General features: G+C 46.0%; 1 protein-coding gene, 1 non-coding gene and 1 pseudogene across 2 annotated transcripts; all 3 read left to right on the top strand.

Annotated features, from left to right (window-relative positions):
- Positions 1-392: 392 nt before the first annotated feature.
- On the top strand, positions 393-1493 carry LOC122897420 (annotated as a pseudogene).
- A 2076-nt stretch (positions 1494-3569) lies between these two features.
- LOC122897380 (putative protein SSX6) lies at positions 3570-10510 on the top strand. The gene is made up of 7 exons (XM_044235590.1): positions 3570-3686; positions 4145-4259; positions 4617-4712; positions 7084-7133; positions 8780-8918; positions 9852-9956; positions 10428-10510. Exons 1-6 carry the CDS (start codon positions 3618-3620, stop codon positions 9950-9952), a joined length of 570 nt encoding a protein of 189 aa, XP_044091525.1. The 5' UTR covers positions 3570-3617; the 3' UTR covers positions 9953-9956; positions 10428-10510.
- Positions 10511-13695: 3185 nt separating this feature from the next.
- Positions 13696-13768, top strand: TRNAE-CUC. The gene has a single exon. It is a non-coding gene; the product is annotated as a tRNA-Glu (tRNA).
- Positions 13769-14784: the final 1016 nt, after the last annotated feature.

Raw genomic sequence — 14784 nt, 5'->3', positions numbered from 1 at the left:
AAAGCACCTATCAAGGGGCACCTGCGTGGCTCAGTCATTAAGTGTCTGCCTTCGGCTCAGGTCATGGTCCCAGGGTCCTGGGATCAAGCCCCATATCAGGCTCCCTGCTCGGCAGGAAACCTGCTTCTCCCTCTCCCACTCCCCCTGCATGTGTTCCCTCTCGCTGTGTTTCTCTCTGTCAAATAAATAAATAAATAACTTTTATTTAAAAGCACATATCAAAAATGGAGAAAAAAATGAAGTTTAAGATGATTCCCCTCCCCAACTGGGTTTGCATGGGGAGTCAGGCAGGCGGCCACTGCCACCTTGGCTGCTGAACTGCTGCTGCCACCACCATTGCTTTGATCCTCCATCCGTCACCACCATTGCTTTGATCCTCCATCCGTCTCACCATGGCTGAGGAGCTCTCTGCAGCCTCATCCTACACCAAAGATGATTTCTACTGTCCCATCTGTTACAGGTGCTAAAAACTGCCATGAGGCCATGGTCTATCAGCACATCTTCTGTAGAAAATGTTTTCTGACGACAACAAGAGAAAGCAGAATACATTATCCCCTCTGTTACGGAAATGTGACTAGAAGAGAGAGTGACTGTCCTAAACGAGCCTAAGACCTTGAAACTATCATGAGGTTTGCTGATAGCTGCAGATGCTGTGCAAAACAAATTAAATTCTATTACTTGAGACATCATTACAAATTTTGTTAAGAAGTATCAAGATGTCCTTGCTCAGCAGGGAGGCTGCTGCACCCTCTCCCTCTGCCTGCTGCTCCCCGTGCTTGTGCACTCTCTCTCGCTCTCTCTCTCACTCTCTCTCTCTGTGTCAAATGAATGAATAAAATCTTTAAAATTTTTTTTTTTAATTTTAAAAAAGGGACACCTGGGTGGCTCAGTCAGTTAAGGGTCTCCCTTCGGATCATGTTGTGATCCCAAGGTCCTGAAATCAAATCCCACCTTGGGCTCCCTGCCCAGCAGGAAGCCTGTTTCTCCCTTTTCCTCTGCCTATTATTCCTCTTGCTTGTGATCTCTCTCTCTCCTTGTCAAAAGAATAAATACATTTTTAAAAAAATAAGAAGTATCAAGCTGAACATGGTGATTCCTCTCCCATTCCAAACGTTCAGATCTCTCAAGATTCAGTAGGAAACAGTAATAGGAGTGAAATACTCACCTCTGAGAACACAGAAACTTATCAAGAAAATACAGGTTTTTCTGGGCATCCCACTTTAAAGTGTCCCTTTCATCAAGGATCAAATTTTACCTGACAGCATTTATGAAATCACTGTAACAATGACCAGATAGTTCCTATTTCAGATCATTCCTGTGATGTGTCCTATTTGTGTGTCTCTTTGCTAGGGAGCTTCTAGCTAAATTACTAGAAATTTTGTTAGTCATCTAATCAAAGACATCAGTTTGATTACAGATGATGTGTTAATCTTCATCTAGAGCAGAAAACCCAATATCAGACTGCTATTGAATCTTTTCAAGTGAACATATGAAGACTGTGGACATCTCTGTAACTTTATACCTGCAAGTGCTATCTTTAATGAGACAACTATATGAAGTCATTGTCTCAGTATTTCGAGGTGTGTATTAACAAAAGTAATTCAATCTAAAAAGAAGTTTAAAATTCTTAAGTCACGAGAGATCCTAGAATAGAACTCCTGAGGAACTTGCAACTGAGGAAGTTGCAAACTGATAGCAAGGATTCGAGGTGGTGGCCTCGTACTTACTATTTATTAAAATGAAACAATAAAGTCAGAGCAGAGAGTAGCAAGATGTACGCTGAAGGGAAAAGGAACATCTAAGCATGCGCAAGGAATGAGCTTATGGAATCCGGAGTGGCCAATTCTGGCAGAGCGCAATCCTGCTTCAAGCGGGAAAACCAACCCACTTTGAAAAGACGGTCCTATCCCTGGAGCTGGACTTTGAGACCCCGTTCCTTACTCATTTGCCCCGCCTACTTTCCTAGGTTTTGATTGGACAGTTCAAGTTCATTAACTGTTCTGATTGGTTGACTACTCTTGGACAGTGGAATTCTGGGACTTCATCTCGTGGAGCGATTCTTAGCCGCCACCGCTTCAAGCCTGAGGTAAGCGCTCTCTCTGGACCATCTTGAACAGGTTAAAGATAGGCTAGTTAAAAAGTGAGGAACCTCTGTAGATCACTCAGATAGTTTAGTTCTTGCTGTACCTCAAGATTCTTAGGACTGAAAAATGACTTAAAGCTTTTCGGGGCAATCCCAGTCAGGCAAAGATAAAACTAAAACTATTTTTGGTTTGTGAGACTTTCTAATTGTTCTTCCCGAAGGAAAAAGAACTCCCCTTAGCCTGAGAAACCCCCAAATCAGCTAGATGCCACTATATTTCTTTAACTGGAGATAAAAGCCACTGCCTAAGTGACTCCTTTATTGCCTCCTCCAGGATTAAGCAGAAATTTTCTTGGCCTCGGAGATCCCTAAATTTCCTCTCCTTAAGAGTTTCCAAGTGCCATCAGTTGGGGAACACCAGATTACTACATTAAAACTCTCCACATGCTAGGGAGCCTGGGTGGCTCAGCCCGTTAAGCACTCGCGTCGGGATTCCAGGGTCCGGGCATGAAGCCCCGCATTGGGCTCCCTGCTCGGTGAGGAGTCTGTTTCTCCCTCTGCCCCTTCCCCAGCTCGTACTCATTCATTCTCTGTCTCTGTTTCTGTCTGTCTCACAAAAATAAATAAAATCTTTTAAAAAATAGAAAAATAAAGCTCTCCATATTCTCAGCCTAAGCGAAGGTTAATCCTGTAGTCTTGGAGATTCCACTTCCCTTCACACTAAATATTGTTTTTAAGATTTTATTTATTTATTTGACATAGAGAGAGATTGCAAGTAGGCAGAGAGGCAGGCAGAGAGAAGGGGGAAGCAGGCTCCCTGCAGAGCAGAGAGCCCCATGCGGGCTCAATCCCAGGACCCTGATATCATGACCTGAGCTGAAGACAGAGGCTTAACCCACTGAGCCACCCAGGCGCCCCTTTTTTTCTTAAATGTTTTATTTAAATATTTTCCTTTTCTTATAAAGATTTTATTTATTTATTTATTTGCCAGAAAGAGAGATAGAGTGTGTCCAAGTGGGGGGAGGGGCAGAGGGAGAGGGAGAGGCTTCCTACTGAACAGGGAGCCCAGGACCCCAGGATCATGACGAAGGCAGATGCTTAACCAACTGAGCCACCTGGCTTCCCTGTTTCTTTTTTTTTTTTTTAAGATTTTATTTATTTATTTGTCAGAGAGAAAGAGCACGTGCGTGCGCAAGTAGGGGGAATGGCAGGCAGAGGGAGGAGTAGACTCCCTCCCGAACAAGGATCCCAATGTGGGACTCAATCCCTGTACCCTAGGATCATGACCCAAGCCAAAGGCAGATGCTTAACCGACTGAGCCACCCAGGCATCCTGCCCCATGTTTGTTTGACACCCCATCCTTGTCCTTTCTCAGAGACAGATAAGCCCCGGATGGAGAAAAGTAGAACCTTGATTCCAGGTGATTAACTGAATATAACCTACCCTCAATGCTGTCTCTCTTCCTTAGGACCTTTGGCCTTGTGGCTGGAGAGATTAGGCTACATCCTTCGGAGATCAAATTATTCCTGGCACCATGAATAAAGGCAGCTCCTTTGCGAAGAACTCCAAGGAGGATACCCAGAAATCAGAGAAGAAATGCAAGGTGAAGTGTTCTGGAGGGGGTCAAGGAATGGCCCAGGGGATACGATAGGGGGACTAGATTTTGAGGAGGTGAGTTCAGAGGCACTAGGGAGAAGGAGCAGAGTATCGGGGGTGGGGGTGATCCATAGCCTCTGGAGCTTCCCACCTTCACTCTGTCCTCACCTAGCATCTCTGGAGACAACCAGTCTGTGAACTTGCACTGCTTTCGGTGACTCTCAGTCCATTCTGGAAGGTGAAAGAGCATGCCATCAGCATTACGCATCTACCACAAGCTGGGGAAGAGGGTAGGGAATGTTACCCATGTTCTCTTGGTTAGCCTTGACATTAACCAGGAGGGATTATTCTCCTCAGTTCACAGATCCCAACATGGAGGTCCTGTAGCAGAGGAAGAGACCCCTGCTGAAGATCAGACATGTTTAGCTGAGTTGCTGCTCTGACGTACTTATTTTTCTTTCCTAGGCCTTCAAGGATATTTCCAAATACTTCTCTAAGGAAGAGTGGGCAAAGCTTGGATACTCAGATAAAATCACCTATGTGTACATGAAGAGAAACTATGACACCATGACTAGTCTAGGTAACAGAAAGTTCTGGATGCAGACAAACCTGGGAACACATGACCATCCCTCAGTCCCTTTACATGCCATGCCTTCTTCCTAGGCTGCTTAAGTGTCCCAGATCTTCCTTTTGTGCAGGGAGAAATCCCAGGGCAGCTTTGAGGCACTGTTCTCTTTTTAATATTCTGTGCAGGGCTGAGGACCTGAAGTGGCCACAAAGAGGCTCAGACCTAGGTCTTGCCCATTTCTCTTCTGTTCATCCTGGTTTGGAATTCCCAGCTGATGAGATTGACCGTCCCTGCTTCCTCCCAGGATTCTACCCCGCATTCCTCCTCTCAGGTTGTCTCTTAAGGGACAAATATTTTGCTTCTTTCTAGGTCTCAGGGCCACTCTCCCAGCCTTCATGTGTCCTAAAAAACGAGCCATGAAATCCAACGGGCGTGATTCTGATGATGATCAGAATGAGAATCAGGGTGAGTCAAAGGAGAGGTTTTGAGAGAGCATCCTGTAGCCCAGTTACTTTGGGGTCCAGCTGCTTAGGAAGGATTCCCTGGAGTTTGTTTCCTCAAAAGCGTCATGGCTGATGAGAAAAGTTGGATGTAGAAGGTTGAGTAGAGTCAGAGGCCATTAATATAAAATCTTAAAACATACAAAGCAAGAGTGTGTATTTTTATGGATAATAAGTAAATGGTAAGTGCATAAAACCTGAATAAGAATAAAACCCATCAAATTCAGGAGTGCAAAGGGAGGGATGTCAGGGATCAGGGAGGACTGCACAGATGGCTTCAGCTGTGACTTGTTTATAGTGTTTTGTTATATTTTGAATAAAGATCTCAGAACAGTCTGAAGCAGTTGCGGGATAATGGGAAGCTCTGACAAGACTCAGTGGTAGATGTGCATATGTTTCCAAACTTATTCTCCCTAAGTTTCTCTACATTGGAAACATTTTGTTTTTTAAAAAGGAGTTATGGTCTTGCTAAACACTGTTAATGAATCACAGGACAATTAAGAAAAATTTAATTATAGTGTAGATCCATGTGGAGCGTCTGGCCAGCTGTCGGTAGAGCATAAGACCCTTGATCTCGGAGTCATGAGTTCAAGCCCCATGTTGGGCATAGAGATTACTTTTTTTTAAAGTGCAGGGGCGCCTGGTGTCTCAGTCAAGTCTCGGGTCGTGGGATAGAGCCCCACATTGGGCTCCACGCTCAGCTCAAAGTCTGCTTATCTCTTTCCCTCCCCCAGCTTGGGCTTGCTTGTGCACACATGTGCACTGTCTTGCTCTCAAATAAATAAAATCTTTTTTAAAAATAAAATTTAAATTTAAAAAAGTGTATATCTACAAAAAACTTCCAAAGTCAATGTCATAATAGGGCATAAGTATCAGATAAATATCTTAAGAGAGAGTGATGAATGTATTAGGAAATGACATACGGCTATATCCCCAAGTTTTACCTAAACCAAATAGTCTTCTTGCTCCCCACCAAACCTGATTCTATGTGTTGAGCTTGGGAGATGTTTGAGAAAGTGATCCTTCACACATTAGCTTTTCTCCTTATCAGTGAGCAGAGGTAACATATGGTGAAAAGGGTAGCAGATTCTAGAAATTGTTGTGTATTTGATCAGTGTGTGTACTCACCATAAAGGGGATGAAATGTATTCACTTGCTTTTCTGCTCTGACAGCACAGCTGTAAGCAGACAGAGTCAGAATTTTCAAACTGTCTCCAACAGACCTATGAGGCTCTGGGAAAACAGGCCAGATTCTGCAAGCACCCAAAATTGCTGAGAGGGCTGAAAATCCAGTGCTTGAGAGTCTACAGTTTTTGACACTACAGAAGTATTTTTTTTTATTTTATTTATTTGACAGAGAGAGACACAGCAAGAAAAGAAACACAAACAGGGGGAGTGGGAGAGGGAGAAGCAGGCTCCCCCTGAGCAGGGACCAACTGAGCCATCCAGGTGTCCCTGAAGGAGTATCTTTATACTGGAAATATTCCAGAACCTCTGGGCCAAATCACCCACGATTCCTCATACACATAATGGCTTTGTTGAAATGTAATTGGCATACTATAAAATTCACCTGGTCTGAGTGGACAGTGATTTTAGCTGCCACATCCTTTTAAGTCAATTCAATTAATTAATTCAATCAGTTTAATTCTTTGGATGGGGGAAAGGTAAGAAATATGTAGTAGCACAGGATGAGGCAGTGATGGGGTTTGGTTCAAGGTTTAGAAATCATCAGAAGGGGACACCTGGGTGGCTCAGTCGGTTAGGCCGCTGCCTTAGGCTCGGGTCATGATCCCAGGTTTCTGGGATCCAGTCCCACAATCAGGCTTCTTGCTCGGCAGGGAGCCTACTTCTCTCCACCTCTGCCTGCTTGCATTCTCTCTCTCTCTCTCTCTCTCTCTCTGACAAATAAATAAAATCTTAAAAAAAAAGAAATCATCAGAAGGAAAATTATGAATTGGTGCCACAAATAAATGTATAAACCTAAAGACAGTTCAAAAACCAGTCTCAGGGGCGCCTGGGTGGCTCAGTGGGTTAAGCTGCTGCCTTCGGCTCAGGTCATGATCTCAGGGTCCTGGGATCGAGTCCTGAGTCGGGCTCTCTGCTCAGCAGGGAGCCTGCTTTCTCCTCTCTCTCTGCCTGCCTCTCTGCCTACTTGTGATCTCTCTCTGTCAAATAAATAAATAAAATCTTAAAAAAAAAAAAACCAGTCTCGGAATAACTCCTTGACAATAAATGGACTCATAACCCTTTCCTGCAGAACCCCCTGATGCTATAGGAGTCTCAGGAGTTTGGGAATATTTGCAACCAAAGAAAAACTATTTATCACTTTCTTTTAGATGAATCTTCTCAGGAAGCTTCTGATGCTCAAGAGAGAGAGAAAATGAAGGTGAGTATCTCCCAAATCTAAAGAACCAGAGATTCTCTCCCTCCACAGCTGAGAACGTCAGTAACAGTTCGAGGATACTGAACATAGCCGCACCGTCACTGCCTCCCTTTCCTGATCTCTCCTGACGATTCCTGATGCATCGGTTGCTTAATAATGACGGATTGTGATAGTCGATACCTCTTTTATTTTCACAGTGACGTCACATAATTCACCAGTTTTCATTTCTTTAATCCTTCAGGAACACCTCGATGACATTTTCTTAGCATTATTCCCAGCTAATAATGAAGATATTATTAATAATAATAACTGATCATAAAGTTGAGGCTATCGTAGCACAGAGATTCTAAGTAATTTTTCCGAGACCACATGGCAGTGATAGTAATCTGTACATTTGAAACATTTCTTTTTTTAAAGGCCCTTATTGTTCTTGCTGAACACTGTTAACCAATCACATGACAATTAAGCCCCAAATGATATCCCAGCTCATGAGCCCTTTCATGTGTCTAAGTTCAGGGGTTACCCCACACACACACACACACACACACACACCAAGGGTTCTACCCCAGAGAAGCTGCTAAGGCCTTGGTTTGGACATCTAATCTCGAAAGAGGAAATACCAGCTCCCTTCTGCTCTGCGGTAGGGCCAGTCTCTCCTGGCTTGAGAATGACCTTGGCTGTCAGTCCCTCCCTACCGTGAGCTCCTATGGGAACTCGTCTGCACCTGAGGCATCTCTGAAGCCTCCATCCAGGCCCGGGGCTGGGCGGGGGGGAACCCTCTGAGGTGCCCCAAATTGTTCCTTGAGTAAGTGATTCCACAGTTTTAGATTAAACTCTACTTTAGAGGGAAAAGGCCCCTGGAAGTTGGATTGCTAGTGTGGAGACCTTGGAGACAATGCAAAGAAGGATCAGAAGAGAGAGTATTCATTTTCATTATCACCACATTAGAAAGGACTTTCCCTTAGCTTCTTCTACTTTTCTTCTTCCCTGCTTCAGAAATGAGGGAGCTGAAGGAAAGGGAGCTTAAGATTGTTGGTCAGTGATGCACACGCTGACACAAACAAAACTGGTACAGCAGCCACCTTGCCTACTTCCCCATTAACCGTTCTTGCCAGGGCAGGACAGAAGGTGGCATCTGGCGCGGCTTTCTTTGCCGTCTATATTAATTGCTGTGCACCATTCCCTTCCCCTCCCCTGTGCTCCTCTCCCTTCTACTGTTTTCCAGAAGTGTTCTGTCCCCTCTGAATTTTTACCTTTGTTCTCCCAGCAGTTCTCTATGAGCTTGTGCATGATTCCCTTATGTTTTATAGAAGCCCCTCCTTTCTTCCAGAGACCATGTGGAATCTTAGAATGCTGCTCTTCCCCGAATCTTCTGTATACCACATACCACTTCCATGGAGCATTTTTGCTGTTTGCAAGAATATCTGAAAGGGGGGTGAAGACGAACGTTCTAGCCCTGGAAACACCCTTCATTTAGGCCATTCCTTTTTGTTCTAACCTTCCTCATAATTCAGGTACAGGTTATATAATGATCTCCCAGAGTTGTTGAGGACATTAATCAAGGTATGGATGTGAAGACACTTCGTAAGCTCTAAACCACTAGAGAAATGCCATTGATACTCTTTGTATGTGACCTTCACATTAAAAAGGTGATGCTCGAGAAAACAATAAAGGAAGAAAGTGATTCGGAACCAATACCAATAACACCTGGCCCTGAGCAGGCTCAGAAAGAGCCGTGCCCCCCTGAAAAAGCGAGTACCTCTGGTCAACAGAGTGAGAACATACCAGGTAAGGGATGCCTTGGTGGCTCCGTCAGTTAAGCATCTGCCCTCTGCTCAGGTCGCGATCCCAGAGTCCTGGGATCGAGTCCTGCATCTGGCTTCTTGCTCAGCGGAGAGCCTGCTTCTCCCTCTTCCTGCCGATCCCCCCTGCTTGCGCATGTGCCCTCTCGCTTTCTCTCTCTCTGACAAATAAACACAATTTTAAAAAGAAGAAGAAGAAGATACCAGGTAAGAGGTAGCCATGTGGGAGCAACCCCTCTGCCTTTCCTGGCTATGTTCCAGTATGTAGTCTAGGCATGGGGGATGGATCCTGGATGGGCCTGGGGCAGACTTGATGGAGGAGCTCACCCAGCTCCAGCCGAGATGTTAGAACGTGACTTCCAGAGTCACAGGTTTGAACTGTCATTGATATAACAGCGGGTGATTCTAGGCAAGTCTTCCAAATTCTCTGAACTCCAGATTCCTTGTCCGTAAAATGGAAATAAAGAATCGTAGTTCACAAATTGTTCAAGGCGTTTAACCTAGAAAGCCTGACAACGTGAAAGGTGGTCAAGTCATTCCATCTGTGATAACCCCGGGACCATATCTCGCTCACAGTTGTATCCCCAGCCCTCAGCTCAATGCCTGACTCACAATATCCCCTTAACAAACATAGGCTGAATGAAAGAAGGTCTGAATGAATGTTCTGGTAAGTAAAGAGGGTGGCAATCCAAACCTGACAATGGGAGGAGCCAGAAGCGAAAATTCCAACTGGCATTTGGTGTGTATCAGTGCGGGTCTAACATCTCAGCCTCTCGGAGCCAGAACATGGGGAAAACAGGCTATGTCGAATACCTGTGTGCCCTCGGGAAGGAGCAGGCATCTCCTTATCTGGGAAAACAGAGACTAACACTCCCCAGCCCATCTGGTCCCCCCATTTACCAACTCTTCCTCACTGTAGGATCCAGGAAATTGATGAATAGCGTTTGGGCCTATAGACTGCGGGAAAGAAAGACCCTGATCGTGTATGAAGAGATCAGTGATCCCGAGGAAGATGACTAAATCTGTAAGTGACCCTTCAGTCCAGACCCACACCCCTCTGCAAAATGTACTTTCTTGTTAATGGTATTGGTGCCCCATCTTGTCACCTGTTGTTCCCCAGAACATTCCTTTCTCCTCGTCCCTTGAGGTGCCGCTTTGAGGCTAAGTGACAAGGTTCCCCCAGGCTCTCTGTGCTCCCTGCTCTGTGTATCTAGGGATCCTCCCTACCTAGAATGCTATGGGCTCCTAAAACCATGATGTGTAGGCCACGCCTTCCTCTAGCCTAGAAACTCCGAGGACAGGTAAAGGAGTCACTGTGGCCTGAGCACAAGGTTCTGTTGGAGAAACAGTGGGAGGTGCTTGTAAACCATGAGACAGGACAGAATCTGAGTGCTTGGGGTACTGCAGGCCCGGAGGAGGAGTTTAGTGTGGATTTATCAGGCGATCAGAGCTCACTGCCACTCACGTTCCTTCTCTTTCCTTGCCTCAACTTCAGGGATGTGACAAGTGCCCATGATAAGGAGCAGAACCTGGTGGCCTTTCACGAACATGGGCACGGCTGTGAACTCCTAGCCATCAGGTGTATAGCAAGTAAAAGAGTTCACAATAGTGAAAAGTTAAGCACGATTTTTTTTACTATGTGCCAGATATTCTGTTAGATAATAGAGCTCTGTTAATAAGCAAGACATCTACTCAATGCATATTTCTTTCTGTGGATCCATGCACTTACTTTAGAAAACAAAGTATCGTGGGGTATTCTCTTCCCAGAACAGCACAACCCTCCTCCCCTGATGTGATTGCTGGAGGGCAGCTCTGGGTGTTTGGTTCCACGTGTTTTTCTCTGCATTTACACACACGTGCGGTACCACTCTAAGTATCTTCCACCTGCTCTTTCCCACTGCCAGCACGTCCTGGACAAGCACCCATTATTTTGTTGCTGCCTAGCAGGTGCCCCATGCTGCAAAACCCTCTTTCTTCATTTGTGTTGCCTCAGTTGTTGATAATTAATAAAAATTTACAAGTTTCTCTCAGTTGTTTGCTCGTCTTGTTCTTGGGCACAGAGCCCTGTACATATGCGTGAGTGTTTCTTTAGCACACGGTCTCAGAAGCAGAATTGTCGTGTCAGCGGGTTCATTCATTTAACAAACACCTACTGAGCACGTCCTATGTACTGAGCACTGTTCTAGGTGCTGGAAAAATATCAGGGAACAAGACAGACAAATGTCCCAGCCCATGTGGAGCTGGTATTCTAATGGGGGATTTTTCAGTTTTCATTTTGATGGACACCGTACACCCCAGAGCCGGGGCGGGTGCTGGTTGGACACCATGGCCTTTGATGTCTGTGAGATCTCCAGGGTCGGGGGCTGGGATGGTCCATTTGGAAGTCTTTGAGATGGGGCGCTTGGGTGTCTCAGTGGGTTAAGTATGTGCCTTCAGCTCAGGTCATGAGCCCAAGGTCCTGGGATTGAGTCTCGCATCAGGCTCCCTGCTCAGTGAGGAGCCTGCTTCTCCCTCTCCCTCTGCTGCTTTCCCTGCTTGTGCTCTCCTGCTCTCTCTCCTTGTCAAATAAATAAATGAAATCTTTTAAAAATATAGGAGTCTGTTGGGGCGCCTGGGTGGCTCAGTTGGTTAAGCAACCGCCTTCGGCTCAGGTCACGGTCCCGGAGACCTGGGATCGAGTCCCGCATCAGGCTCCCAGCTCCATGGGGAGTCTGCTTCTCCCTCTGACCTTCCCGCCTCTCATGCGCTCTCTCTCTCAAATAAATAAAAATTTAAAAATAAATAAATAAAAATATAGAAGTCTGTGAAAGGATGCAGAGCTAAAACCATCTGCTAGGGAATGTGGAATGATACAGGAGTGGCCCACTGGAGACCATATGGTGGGCAGGAGTGGAAGTGTCCACTAGTCATGAGGCAGGAAAGCAGCACATGGAAAAATCCACTGGACAGAGGTATGAAATTTTCCCTCGAGGGTCTCCTGACCAAAGGTTTGGGGGCTGTGGTGGGGATGGAGAGTCACGAATGGGCTAGTCTTCTGTTCACACCATTGCAGACCACAGCATCAACTCTTGGAAAGGAAAGAGGGGAGTCTGTTTGGGAACAAACCATTGTGTGTGCTGGGAGACACTAAGGCTGTCAACAAAGGTAACCAAGGTGGCTTGCACATGACTGTCAAATACCAGCCCCAGCTGGAAACAGCGTTGATGCTGCCCATCACCTCAGCCTCCCAGCAACCATCCAAGCTTGGCAGGTCTCCGCTCTCCTGTTGAAGCCTCCATCTCCCCTACCTCTGCCTCTGTTCCACTTCCAGACCTGCCCCCTTGTCCCAGTAGGTTTGGATCAAAGGCAGGGAGAAACCATAAACCCACAGATGACTGGGTCCTGAAGGAGAAGGACAGGAATCGAGGCTCTCCTCGGACTCTGATGGGTCATCATGACTCCAGGCTGAGGCCACATCCCCTGGGCCAGAACTGAGTCTGCCTTCTTCCATGGGCACCCCGTGACAGCTGCAGGGTTGCAGGCTTGCTTTCCTCACCTCAGCCCTGGGACCGGGTCTCCTAAAGCCCTGGGGGTTGGTGGACCCAGAGAACTTTGCCCTGGGAGACTGAGAAAGGCTGCAAAGAATCACCGTTGTTTGGAGCGCTAGACCTGGGAGTTGGCGTGGGCCATGATGAAGAATAAGTTACAGCCAGGGGCGTAGACAGATGTGGACACACACATGAACTCTCTCTGACCAGCATGTACCCCACAGCACAGCCTTCTACAGCAGAGTCAGCTCCTGGGGAATGGGTAGCAAGAGGATCCTTATTTACCTGCTTCTCTGAGAATATTATGTTGTCGCTTGAGGTCCCGCCTCTGGATGGGACAGGTCCCAAATCTAAGACTCTGCACCCCAGTCCAGGAACACCATCGACAGGAATGAGGGAAGTCTGGTTTATGGGGTGTTCACAGTCCACCTTCTGTAATAACCCCAGAAAGTGCAATTAATATTCATCTTGTGTTTTATAGATGTTATAGATGATGATATAGATAGATAGAAGATAGATAGATTAGATAGAAAGATAGATATATAGAGAGATTATAGATGAAACAGAGACACAGACAGATGTCAGACTTACTGCCAGAGTTCCTGCAGCTTGCATGTTTGCATATGTGGGAAGGAATGGGTTTGGAACTCACTGCGACTTCAGAGACATTAAGGAGGACAGGTGTGTACTGGAGGGTGAACTTGAATATGCTTCAGGTTCTGTCCCAAGTCTCAGAGTAAAGGACAACTTGGATAGCCTTGAGGGTATAATGCTAAGTGAAGTAAGAGAAACACAAATAGCATATGATTTCACTCATACATGGAATCTCAACAAAACAGGGGTACCTTCAGCTCAGGTCACGATCCCAGACTCAGGATTGAGTCCCAAATCTGGCCCCCTGCTCAGCAGGGAGCCTGCTGCTCCCCCTTGCTCGTGCTGTCTCTCTCTCTCTCTGACAAAAAGTAAATAAAATATTTTTAAAAGATTAAAATATAATAAAAATAATTTTTAAAAAAATTTTAAAGAATTTATCCTTAAAAACACTTTTCTTCCCAAATCACTAGAAAGTTGGGGGGAGATAGACGTTCAGGCTCTATCTGTCATCCTCCTCCAATCATCTGTTTTTAGATATTTTATGTGTTTTTATCACTACATGGATTCGATTTTCCTCTGCTTTATTCTCTAAATGGTTCTTCCTGGTATACGGAAACCTGTCAGCTATTGTATATAAGGGGCACCTGGCTGGCTCAGTGGGTAGAGCATGCAACTCTCAATCTCAGGGTCGTGAGTTCAAGCCCCACGCTGGGCATGGAGCCTACTAAAAAAAATGAGAAATAAATCATTGTATATTGTATTCTGCAACCTGGCTACGTGCAGGCCCCTTTGGGAGTGCACTTTTTGGGGGGTTTGGTTTGGCTTGTTCAGCTTATAACAACAAACATTTTATTTGCTCCTGATTTTACGGGTCAGCTCTTGGGGTTGGACCAGGTGGTTCTTCTGCTGGTCCTCCCCGTGATCAGTCGCAATTGGCTAGCCGGCTGGGAGGGGCGTTCGCTAGCATGCGTCTTTGCTTCCTGTGGTCTAACCCTCAAACAGGCCAGCCTGGGCTTCTTCTTCCCATGACAGGCTGAGGCCATCTGAGACCCACTCCTGCCCCAGCTCTCTCTGTAGGCTTCTCACACCAACACCAGCGCAGGACTCAATCTGTTTTATTCTCCAAAAAGAAAATTCCTTTCCCAATGTTATAAGGGGCAGTGTATTGCAGATGTCAGAGAGAAAACTGGTTAGAGATGAAGGAGGTATGTCTCTTACAGAGCTGAGCCGTTCACTGTAAAATCACCTAAATCACCTCCTCCCCCCCCCCAGATATCATCCTTAAGGTATTTGACTACTGGTTATATTAGCCAGGGTGGAGGGGAGCAAGAGCACCTGGTTCCGGGGGGGATCCCCAAACAGACTGGGTTTGGCCACTGGCCACTGACAAAATGCAAAGGCAGACAACTGAGTGGTGATGAAAGAAAGGAATTTATTGCACCAGAAAGACCGTGGCCTACTGTCTCAAACGACTGCCTCCAAAAGGCCCGAGAACACTTCCGGGTTTACATAAGGCAAATGTGGGGTAAAGCTGGGTGGGTAAGCACAGGTAGGCAGTTAGGGTCAAACGGATCATCATCCTGCGGTCAGTCATGCGTGAGGGTCTTGCTGGCTCAGGGCAGTCCTTCTTGCTTGACAGGGTGCGTGTCTGGGGATGCTTAGCCCTCAAGCCTCCCACCTGAGCCAAGAGACAAATTGGAAAGAAAGAACAAAAACTGGAAAGTTTGAGGT

The sequence above is a fragment of the Neovison vison genome, chromosome X (genome assembly GCF_020171115.1).
Source record: "Neovison vison isolate M4711 chromosome X, ASM_NN_V1, whole genome shotgun sequence".
Taxonomy (NCBI): Eukaryota; Metazoa; Chordata; class Mammalia; order Carnivora; family Mustelidae; genus Neogale; species Neogale vison.
The sequence above is the reverse complement of the archived record's forward strand: the minus strand, read 5'-3'. Positions and strand labels throughout refer to the sequence as shown.

What these genes read in the sequence shown, in the direction of transcription:
- LOC122897380 (XM_044235590.1), top strand. Translation starts at nt 3,618, where the DNA reads ATGAATAAAGGCAGCTCCTTTGCGAAGAACTCCAAGGAGGATACCCAG. An exon ending in AATCAGAGAAGAAATGCAAG is followed by an intron (nt 3,687 to 4,144) that starts GTGAAGTGTTCT and finishes TTTCTTTCCTAG; the next exon opens with GCCTTCAAGGATATTTCCAA. An exon ending in TGACACCATGACTAGTCTAG is followed by an intron (nt 4,260 to 4,616) that starts GTAACAGAAAGT and finishes GCTTCTTTCTAG; the next exon opens with GTCTCAGGGCCACTCTCCCA.